Source organism: Corylus avellana, chromosome ca2 (assembly GCF_901000735.1).
Source record: "Corylus avellana chromosome ca2, CavTom2PMs-1.0".
Classification (NCBI taxonomy): Eukaryota; Viridiplantae; Streptophyta; class Magnoliopsida; order Fagales; family Betulaceae; genus Corylus; species Corylus avellana.
This window is the reverse complement of record NC_081542.1, coordinates 45,878,546-45,890,312: the sequence shown is the minus strand read 5'-3', so window position 1 is coordinate 45,890,312 and position 11,767 is coordinate 45,878,546. Positions and strand designations below refer to the sequence as shown.

Sequence of the window (11,767 nt, the reverse complement as noted above, 5' to 3'; positions counted from 1 at the left end):
ATCATTAAAATGTCAATTTTTATTTGCATAATCTTAAGTGATAATTCTCCCTTGACATGTTGCAAGGGAGTTAAAAACTTCTAACAATTTTTTTTTTCATTGAATGTAGTGATTGTCTGTGTGGGCCTGTGGCAACTAGGACTGTGTAATTTAGGTGCATATTTCCCATTTGTGTAATCTTTTATCTCTGTTTGAATTTGATTATATTAACTTGTTCATGTAACTAGTTTTAAATCATTGAATGCAAGTTCTTTATGATTCTGTTATTTTATTTATTTCCATTTTCCAAGCTCTTTTTTACTTACAATTTCACCTTATTAACTTTGTTTTTGTGTTTGGGGAACATGTTGGAAGTGGAATTGTGAAATTTGCCATGAATGCTGCTTTCTCATTTCTGTGAGGAAATCGATTTACTGCTTTCCTTTGCTTATTGAATATGTAATTTGAATGTAACATTAGATTTTGATGTTATATTCTGTAATAATTGCTATACCTTTGCTAGTTTTGGTGGAACTTGGAATATTGGACATTTGGATAACCTGTTTTAATTTTTATACCTTTGCTAGCTTTGTTGGAACTTAGAATATTGGACATTTGGATAACCTATTTTAATTTTTATACTTTTGCTAGCTTTGTTGGAACTTGGAATATTGGACATTTGGACAACCTGTTTTAATTGTGTGTAATCTTTATTATAGGTTCATTTTGAGTTTGCTTGTAACCTATTAGCCTATATCATGCATCAACTTGTGTTCATTCTGCCCTCCCATTGTTTTTGCAGATCTGGTTTTTGAACAATCATTAAAATGTCCATTTGCATAATCTTAAGTGATAATTCTCCCTTGACAACTTGCAAGGGAGTTAAAAACATCTAACAATTTTTTTTTTTTCATTGAATGCAATGACTGTCTCTGTGGGCCTATGGCAACTAGGGATGTGTAATTTAGTTGTATTTTTCTTATTGGTCTATAATCTTTTATCTCTTTCTGAATTTGATTATATTAACTTGTTTATATGAATCATGTAACTAATTTTAAATCATTAAATGCAGAGATTCAGAGAGCCAGTTTGTGGCAACTGCAAGTCTGCAACTGGGAACCAAAATTGATGTATCTTGTTTTAAGTAATCTTGCTGTTTATGTTCATTTGAATTTGCTTGTAATCTTTATTATAGTTTCATTTTGAGTTTGCTTGTAATCTCTATTATTGGTTCATTTTGAGTTTCCTTGTAATCTCTATTGTAGGTTCATTTATTTTTTTGCTTGTAATCTTTATTATATGTTCATTTTGAGTTTGCTTGTATTCTCTATTTTAGGTTCATTTTGAGTTTGCTTGTATTCTCTAGTTGAGGTTCATTTTAGTGTTTGGAAGCATTCCCGATAACTCATTTTCTTTCGGCTTTAAGAATTAAGAGTGGCAAAGAACCTCTTTTCTAATTTGTTTTTGTGTTTTGTTTTTTCCTCCCTTATCTTTTCCAAAAAAAAAAAAAAAACAGGTAAAATGGAAATGGGAAAAATACAAATGATTTTAGTTGGTTGATTTCAACTATCATGAAGAGTAATAAATGATGAAATCTTTCAATATATAAACTGGCTCTTGGTTGTATCAGAGGATCGAGGACCAACTCTGTTTAACAAAAAAAAAAACTCCTCCGTGAGGATGAGGTTGTGATGGCAGACTTTGTATAACCTACTGCCATGACGACCAAATTAAAGCCCTAGAACCACAAGGCACCCAAACAATCAAACTGCCAAGGGCAACCATCACAATAACTGACCACCCAGGAACATAACCTGCCCTTTGAGGAACTAAGTCAAGAAGATATAAATCAGTGCTGAACTGATGTGATTTTCTAATTTATAAAAGATGGAGATATATATAAAAAGAAAATGAGAGGAAAGAACTTTATACATAATCACAAACACTCATATTGCTACAACTTCGGCAACCATTGGACTGAACTAAATAGCCTCTGGTTAGCGAGCATCAAGCATAGTAATTGTTACTTCATTTACAGAATTAGCTACTTCACTAATTGATCTATCTTTACCGTTGTGAGTACTCTTCAGGATAAATGCAGGTTGTTTTGGATGAGCAAGAGTTGTGTTATTACCCAACATGAAAACAACTGCTGACGTGGTTGGCCTATCTGTTGCATGTTCTTGCACGCACAAAAGCCCAATTTGAATACATCTCGAAATTTCATTAGCATATTGGTCACCCAGTGATGAATCAACTATTTCCATGGCTTTATCTTCTCTCCACAAGTCCCAAACCTACAAACAACATATTCATCCTATTAGGCTAAAACAATATTAGGCTAATTTGATAAGTCATTATGTCACATGTTCTTACATGGCCGATCAAATTTGAGGAGGGACCATCATGATAATAAGCACTATTCTTTTTGCCAGTAATTATTTCTAGCATCAAAACTCCAAAACTATATACATCAGACTTCACTGAAAATAGTCCTTGCATTGCATACTCCGGTGACATATAACCACTGCAATAGCAAAATGAAATTATCAAAGACAACTCTATGTGTGTGTATTAATGTGGCATATAAACTTTCCACGAACGCAATTGGAAAAAGAATTACAAAGTTTTTACCGTTGAATTTGTATTTTTAAGACATTTCAAAAAAATAAAAATAAAATGAAAGTCACCTAATTGGATGAAAACTATAATATATCATTATTTTGTAACACACTTACTATGTTCCAACGACGCGATTTGTATTTGCTTCAATTTGGTCCCCTCCAATAATTCTAGCCATACCAAAATCTGCAATTTTTGGATTCAATGCATTGTTAAGTAGAATATTACTAGCCTTTAAGTCTCTATGGATAATTTTTAATCTTGAGTCTTGATGAAGATATAAGAGCCCTCGAGCAACCCCACAAATAATCTCAAAGCGTCTTCTCCAATCTAACAATGACCTTTTTGTTTCATCTGAATGAAGAGATAAGAATAACTTAGAATATATGCTCATGTAATATTTATGCTACATACTAGGAATTCATCCATTTGTAATTTGAAAGATCCGATTGTGGGGTGTTATTGCAAGAAGTGTATGTGAAAAGTAGACATACCAAAAATGAAAAAGTCGAGGCTTTTGTTTGGCAAATACTCATAGATTAACATCTTCTCTTCTCCTTGAATGCAATAACCAAGAATCCTCACAAGATTCTTATGTTGGAGTTCAGCAATTATTGTAACTTCATTTTTGAATTCTTCTATTCCTTGTCCGGAGTATTTTGATAGTCTTTTTATTGCAATTTCCTTCTGATTATCTAAGACACCCTGAAGTTAAAGTACAAATTTCATCTAGTCAAAATGCAAGAAACATTTGGGATAAAAATCTGGTGCATGAACACACATGAACTAAAATTATGCAAATTTCAGAACTCCTTCAGGGAGAGTATAGTACCTTATAAACTGAGCCAAAACCACCTTGTCCAAGCTTGTTAGCATCAGAGAAATTATCAGTGGCTGCAATTATGATACTTAGATCAAAGAATGGTAGATATGAATTTTTTGTACTTCTTTCGAGCTCCATTGCAGATTCCTCAAAGTAGGCTGAAGTCGAGGTAAGAGAGGTGAATATTTGAAAGGAAATACACTAATTAAAGAAAGAGTCAAAAATATTTTGAATACCTTTTTTCTTCCTCATTACCAACCAACGCGCAATGGAGACCACAAGAAGCAACATTAGACCAATAGAAACTACAAGAATCGCCACCATGCTCTTGCTCTGCGTAAGACCATTTTTCTTTGCATATTGAGCTGACAACCAAAAATAGAAATATTTTTAATAATGACGTCATAAATCTGAGAAGGTAATTGCACATAACTGTTTTCTAAAATAACATCTTCCAAATAAAAAAAACATAGTAAAAAGGAATACCTAGTACAACTGCATCCACACGGAAATACAAATCTTGTCCTGCATTGGCAAATGTTCTGATGTCCACCAAGTCCCCGTGCCATGACAAGCACCCAATCCCTCCTCTTGTCTCATCTGCACTGCTGTATGCCGTACAAGAACAGTTCCTCAAGCACTCTTGCTCACATTCCTTCAAACTCAAACTCATGTTCACACGTGCGACAGAAGTATCTGGCACCTTCACATGTACCAGCTTCACAAACCCTTCACCGTTTCGGCACATGGATGCTCCTTGCTTCCTCAAGCACCCGCCCGATCCAACTCTCATGTTCCAATCATGGGTTGAGTTGGGTTCGAGTCCGGGCAGGCATGTGCACCAAAATTTGTCGGGTTCATATGGATTGCAGTTACTACTTAGACCGCACTCTCTGTACCTATCACATTCTTCCGGGAAGGACCAAAATTCGACCCATTTATTACCGTTCCATGTGAGCCGGTGAATGGTTCCTGATTCATCCAACACGATTCTTGTGAAAACTGTGGGATCAGTGAAGCCGTACACGGCAGTGATCTCATCTTGATTGTCCACAAAACTATAATTGGTTAAATTAGGTACCGTGTTGGGTGCACCGCTCCATCTTCGGCCGGTCCAAGATCCGGTCCGCCACAAGGGAGTTCCACCCTTGTATAAGAAGAATTGTGGGTACCCATTTGGGTTAATCCCATATGAGCAGGTACCGGTTCCCGGGTCATCTTCGGACTTCCAAGATGTTAGAGAACGGTTCAACCCTGTTCGCCTGTCCAGGCCGAGTTTCATGGATGCAAGCAGAGTATTGGTGGGATAGTCGAAGCTCTGCCACGTGACCCTTTGGTTGTCTGGTAGAACCAAAACAAGATTTCCAGAATCCAAGAGCTGAGCCATAGAATTGTTTGTGGATGAGACTGAAGCGTTTGTAGACCAGATGGGGGTGCTTCGCTTTTTGCTGTTAAGGACGAGGTTTCCACGGCCGTTGATGGAGAGGAGTCCGGAGGTGTCATTGAGAGGGTTGTCTCTGTTTGCCACCCACACAACGGTTTGTTCAGGAACTTTGTGATACCATATTCCGACGTAGCGGCCGCCAGAGTTTCCAGGGCTGAAAAACCCAAGTGCAAAAGTTTCTCCTTTGGAAACCAGGATGTCACCGTCTTTAATTGGCTGGTTCGGGGAAATGGTGTCAAGGGAAATGCAAAATCGGAAAACAAGTAGGGAGAGAAGCAACGATGTATTCAATAACTCTTTAGCAGGATTCATGGTGGGTTTTTTTCTTGGTGGTTTTAGTTTTAAAAAACTGGTCGGAATCAACAAGAAAGCAGGCTGAAGCTCAACTTTGAACAGCGCACGACAATGGAAGAAACAATTGAGAATAGCAATTGCAGATGGCGTCACACCAACACTGCAACTATTAACTACTCAATACGCAAATTTCGGTCAAAATTCAAAGCTGGAAGATTTCAAATTAAGATAAGTCTCCGGAAATGAAAGATCTACAATTTAGTCGTAGATCAATGCCAACTTTTCTAACTGGTTTAGTCCACACGCCCGATGGAATCTTTGTTTTTTTGTCGTAGATCAATGTCATAACCCCTAGAAGAAAATTATATTTGACGGTCCTCTCATTATATCTTTGTTTTTTTGTTAAATGTTTTGTTTTCTGGCTATCACAAAACGTGTTGAGAAAATTGATAATTAATTAGTTACCAATTTCCCACCAGCCCTTTATGCGAAAGACAAGTTTAAAAAGAAAACACACGAGAACACACATCAATCACACACATACACAAAGAGTTTACGTGGTTTGGCAATATGCCTACGTCCACGGGGCGTGATCCGGTCTCCTTTACTATTGAGAAATATTGAGTACAATGGTACAAGCCTGAACCGCTCAAGTTTAATATCCCAAACCCAAGCCCTTAACCCCTTGTACACCTCACTCAACTGTTCATCTCAAATACCCAGTAAAGAAAAGTCACAAAGTGTTCTCACCAATTTGGATTTTTCGGATCCCCACTTAACCAAGGATTGCATGTCCTTTTATAATGGCTTAATCACGAAAAAAGAGGAGAAACAATTCTAATCTAATTGCTACTGGAAAAACGAAACCATCATGAATACAAAGTCTTTTCATGATGAAGATAAGCATTGCAACCCACATGTTTATCCACACATGTTTTCTCCAAAAAATCAAATTCCAAGTTGTTCTTGGACTCATTTTAAAACTAACCTTATCCTCTTATAGATAAATATGACTTGAGCCCACCAACTTGAATATTGATATTTTTCAGCATTTATCTTCACACTTGTTGACAATTTGAGCCATTATCAACAATCTCCACCTTGGCGAAAATTTGACAACCTCCACCTGAGACCTCAGGTCCGCATCTTGACCGATGTCCATCCCTACGCCCTGGGATGTCGTACAAAACACTGTCTACACCAACAGTAATAATTCCACAAGAATTATCATGCTCCACCATAAAGAGCACATGCACTTAGAATTAAACCATTCCAAGAATTTTCATTTTTGGCACATGTCGAAAAAATCCTGCTGAAAAATATGGTGCAACTTCCATGTTTGGTTCCCCCGGAAGTTCATCAGCCATCGACACCCTTTTCCACCACATACCCGACATCAAAAAACCAAACCAATGTCTCGTATGCAAATGTGGACCCGCTAATAGAACACATCCATTATCCTGACATTTTTAGCGGTCATGTCAGAGGATGTACATGCCCTTATCAAAGAACATCATCATAATCATCTCTCACTGCAGCGAGAGAAACACTATTAGCGTTTTTGGAGCAATCTGCCGAGCCTGCTCCTCTCAATGTTTTGTGTAGCCCAGATTGGATGTCCTTGACTTGTATTTGCCACAAGCCAAAGTTCATTCTTCCGTCGAACCTTTCAATCTCAAACTTCAAGGATTGCATTTCTTCTTAACTAGTAGAAATCCGCAACCAAGCTCTGATACCAATTGTTGGAAAAATTGATAATTAATTGGTTACCAATTTCCCACCAGCCCTTTATGCGAAAGACAAGTTTGAAAAGAAAACACACGAGAACACACATCAATCACACACATACACAAAGAGTTTACGTGGTTCGGCAATATGCCTACGTCCACGGGGCGTGATCTGGTCTCCTTCTTTACTATTGAGAAATATTGAGTACAATGGTACAAGCCTGAACCTCTCAAGTTTAATATCCCAAACCCAAGCCCTTAACCCCTTGTACACCTCACTCAACTGTTCATCTCAAATACCCAGTAAAGAAAAGTCACAAAGTGTTCTCAACAATTTGAATTTTCCGGATCCCCACTTAACCAAGGATTACATGTCCTTTTATAATGGCTTAATCACGAAAAAAGAGGAGAAACAATTCTAATCTAATTGCTACTGGAAAAACGAAGCCATCATGAATACAAAGTCTTTTCATGATGAAGATAAACATTGCAACCCACATGTTTATCCACACACGTTTTCTCCAAAAAATCAAATTCCAAGTTGTTCTTGGACTCCTTTTAAAACTAACCTTATCCTGTTATAGATAAATATGACTTGAGCCCACCAACTTGAATATTGATAGTTTTCAGCAATTATCTTCACACTTGTTGACAATTTGAGCCATTATCAACAAAACGCAACACTCTCATCATCAGCAGATCACTTCTTAGAGAAATTGTTTCTTTCACCGCCTCTACCGACACCATATAGTCTGCCACTCGGGTGGACAAAGCAATTATCAACTGTACTATCGTCTTCCGAAAAATGGCACACCCCAACATGTCAGGAATTTCATTTTATCCAAATCACTAGCATACCATGAATTAACATACTCAATAACTTCCGAACCGATAAAGAATAATTTTAGGGAAAAATACACTTTACTCCTGAAGTTTCACAAGTTTTTCAATTTGAAGAAAATGAGAGGAAAGAACTTTATATATTATCACAAACACTCATATTGCCACAACTTCAGCAAGCATTGGACTCTGCCATCCAAAAAAAGAATCAATCTTTTCCCAAAAAAAAGAAGAAAAAGAAATCAATTCCTAAATCCCTAACATCACAAAAGAACAGATAATTACAAAAAAAATCAGAACATATTGGTGCACTAAACCAAACAGCGTGTGGTTAGCGAGCATCAATCATAGTAATTGTTACTTCATTTACAGAATTAGCTAATTCACAAATTGATCTATCTCTACTAGTGTAAGTGCTCTTCAAGATAAATGCAGGTTGTTTTGGATAAGGAAGAGGTGTGTCATTACCCAACATCAAAACAACTACTAACATGGTCGGCCTATCTGTTGCATGTTCTTGTACACACAAACGCCCAATTTGAATACATCTCAAAATTTCATTAGCATATTGCTCACCCAGTGATGAATCAACTATTTCCATGGCTTTGTCTTCTCTCCACAAGTCCCAAACCTACAAACAACATTTTCATCATATTAGGCTAAAACAATATTAGGCTAATTTGACAAGTCATTATTTCACATGTTCTTACACGGCCAATCAAATTTGAGGAGGGACCATCATGATAATAAGAACGGTTCTTTTTGCCCGTAATGATCTCCAACAGCAAAACTCCAAAGCTATATACATCAAATTTCACTGAAAATAGTCCTTGCATTGCATACTCTGGTGACATATAACCACTGCAGTAGCAAAATGAAATTATCAAAAATAGCTCCATATTTGTGCATTGACGTAGCGAATAAACTTTCTATGAACACAATAGAAAAAAGAATTACAAAAAAACCCTTTGAATTTGTACTTTTAAGACATTTAAGAAATGAAAGTCACTTAATATGATGAACACTGTAATATATCATTATTTTGTAAAACACTTACTATGTTCCAACAACGCGATTTGTATGTGCTTCAATTTGGTCCCCTCCAACGATTCTAGCCACACCAAAATCTGCAATTTTTGGATTCATTGCATCGTCAAGTAGAACATTGCTGGCCTTTAAGTTTCTGTGGATAATTCTTAATCTTGAGTCTTGATGAAGATATAAGAGTCCTCGAGCAACCCCACAAATAATATCAAAGCGTTTTCTCCAATATAACAAGGACCTTTTTGTTTCATCTGAATAAAGAGATGAAAACTTAGAATATATGCTTATGTAATATTTATGCTACATACTAGGAATTAATCTACTTGTAACTGGAGCACCATTTTCAGGTGATATTGCAAGAACTTTATATGAAAAGTAGACATACGAAAAATGAAAAAGTCCAGGCTTTTGTTTGGCAAGCACTCATAGATTAACATCTTCTCTTCTCCTTGAACGCAATAACCAAGAATCCTCACTAGGTTCCTGTGTTGGAGTTTGGCAATTATTGCTACTTCATTTTTGAATTCTTCAACTCCTTGTCCGGAATACTTTGATAGTCTTTTTACTGCAATATCTTTTTGATTATCTAAGAGACCCTGAAATTAAAGTACAAATTTCATGTTGGAGAGATAAGCGATTTGTGAGTTTTTACCAAGGGTACACTAATATACATATTTGAATACCACTCTATCCCAAAAACCCAAGCTAATGGACTTGGGTCCACCGTCCACTTATGTACCTAAGTCCATTAGCATAGGTACATAAGTATTATTTTTCTTTATACTTTCTCAATGGGGACTCAATACTTACAAGTGCATTCACCGCATTTCATTTATTCATAATACACAAAAACATAAGGGATAAAAATTTAGTGCATTAACACACATATGAATTGAAATTATGCAAATTTTTGGAAGTCCTTGAAGGAGAGTAGTACCTTATAAACTGAGCCAAAACCTCCTTCTCCAAGCTTGTTAGCAACAGAGAAATTATCTGTGGCTGCAACTATGATACTTAGATCAAAGAATGGTAAATCTGAATTTCTTGTACTTTCATCGAGCTCCCTTGAAGATTCGTCAAAGTAGGTTGAACTCGAGGCTACAGTAGGTGCATATTTGTTTTGCCTTTTTCCTGTTGTCAAACGCAGTTACAGATAATGGAAGGTGCAGAATTGATGCAACTATGAATTCCTACGCTAAAATCCCCATAATGAAACAGAGGAAATACACTAACTAAAGAAAAGAATGAAACAGGGGAGAAGTACAGGAAGAATTCAAGTCTGTAATTTTAATTGTTTATCATTGATTGAAAATAAAGAGTGAAAAACATTTTGCACACCTTTTGTCTTCCTCATTACCAACCAATATGCAATGGAGACCACAAGAAGAAACATTAGACCAATAGAAACTACAAGAATCACCACCATGCTCTTGCTCTGCATAAGACCATTTTTCTTTGCATATTGAGCTGACAACCAAAAATAGAAATATTTTTAATAATGACGTCATAAATCTGAGAAGGTAATTGCACATAACTGTTTTCTAAAATAACATTTTCCAAATAAAAAAACATAGTAAAGAAGAATACCTAGTACAACTGCGTCCACACGTATATACAAATCTTGTCCTGCATTGGCAAATGTTCTGATGTCCACCAAGTCCCCGTGCCATGACAAGCACCCAATCCCTCCCCTTGTCTCATCTGCACTGCTGTATGCCGTACAAGAACAGTTCCTCAAGCACTCTTGCTCACATTCCTTCAAACTCAAACTCATGTCCACACGTGCCACAGAAGTATCTGGCACCTTCACACGTACCAGCTTCACAAACCCTTCACCGTTTCGGCACATGGATGCTCCTTGCTTCCTCGAGCACCCGCCCGACCCAACTCTCATGTTCCAATCACGGGTTGAGTTGGGTTCGAGTCCGGGTAAGCATGTGCACCGGAAATTGTCGGGTTCATATGGATTGCAGTTACTACTTGGACCGCACTCTCTGTACGTATCACATTCTCCCGGGAAGGACCAAAATTCGACCCATTTATTACCGTTCCATGTGAGCCGGTGAAGGGTTCCTGATTCATCCAACACAACTCTTGTGAAAACTGTGGGATCAGTGGCGCCGTACATGGCAGTGACCTCATCTTGATTGTCCACAAAACTAAGATTGGTTAAATTAGGTAGCGTGTTGGGTGCACCGCTCCATCTTCGGCCGGTCCAAGATCCGCCCCGCCACAAGGGAGTTCCACCCTTGTACAAGAACAATTGTGGGTACCCATTTGGGTTAATCCCATATGAGCAGGTACCGGTTCCCGGGTCATCTTCGGACTTCCAAGATGTTAGAGAACGGTTCAACCCTGTTCGCCTGTCTAGGCCGAGTTTCATGGATGCAAGCAGAGTATTGGTGGGATAGTCGAAGCTCTGCCACGTGACCCTTTGGTTGTCTGGTAGAACCAAAACAAGATTTCCAGAATCCAAGAGCTGAGCCATAGAATTGTTTGTGGATGAGACTGAAGCGTTTGTAGACCAGATAGGGGTGCTTCGGTTTTTGCTCTTAAGGACGAGGTTTCCATGGCCGTTGATGGAGAGGACTCCGGAGGTGTCACTGAGAGGGCTGTCTCTGTTTGCTACCCACACGACAGTTTGTTGAGGAACTTTGTGATTGTGATACCATATTCCAACGTAGCGGCGGCCAGAGTTTCCGGGGCTGAAAAACCCAAGTGCAAAAGTTTCTCCTTTGGAAACCAGGATGTCACCGTCTTTAAGGGGCTGGTTCGGGGAAATGGTGTCAAGGGAAATGCAAAATCGGAAAACGAGTAGGGAGAGAAGCAACGACGTATTCAATAACTCTTTAGCAAGATTCATGGTGGGCTTTTCTTTTCACCCTTTTTTCTGGGTGGGAGGTTGTTAAAGACGGATCGAAATCAACTAAAAAGACTGAAGCTCAACTTTGAAGGTGTTCTTTTTGACTGCTTTGTTTTGGTCAAAGTCAAAAA

At 37.8% G+C, this 11,767-nt stretch overlaps 2 protein-coding genes across 2 annotated transcripts in view; both read right to left on the bottom strand.

The window, feature by feature from the left end:
- Positions 1–1,976: 1,976 nt before the first annotated feature.
- LOC132169994 (G-type lectin S-receptor-like serine/threonine-protein kinase RKS1) lies at positions 1,977–5,180 on the bottom strand. The gene is made up of 7 exons (XM_059580922.1): positions 3,911–5,180; positions 3,661–3,789; positions 3,434–3,582; positions 3,096–3,306; positions 2,718–2,955; positions 2,356–2,506; positions 1,977–2,276 (listed from the first exon to the last, which is right to left on the bottom strand). The coding sequence occupies exons 1-7, from the start codon at positions 5,178–5,180 to the stop codon at positions 1,977–1,979; spliced, it is 2,448 nt and encodes an 815-aa protein (XP_059436905.1).
- Positions 5,181–7,927: 2,747 nt separating this feature from the next.
- LOC132169993 (uncharacterized) overlaps positions 7,928–11,767 on the bottom strand; it is an 11,316-nt gene continuing 7,476 nt past the window's right edge. The window contains exons 8-14 of the mRNA XM_059580921.1: positions 10,361–11,642; positions 10,112–10,240; positions 9,711–9,904; positions 9,159–9,369; positions 8,787–9,024; positions 8,440–8,590; positions 7,928–8,360 (exon numbers count right to left, since the gene is read on the bottom strand). Coding sequence (XP_059436904.1) covers positions 8,061–8,360; positions 8,440–8,590; positions 8,787–9,024; positions 9,159–9,369; positions 9,711–9,904; positions 10,112–10,240; positions 10,361–11,642 — 2,505 coding nt within the window. The 3' untranslated portion in view covers positions 7,928–8,060. The remainder of the gene's footprint in view (positions 8,361–8,439; positions 8,591–8,786; positions 9,025–9,158; positions 9,370–9,710; positions 9,905–10,111; positions 10,241–10,360; positions 11,643–11,767) is intronic.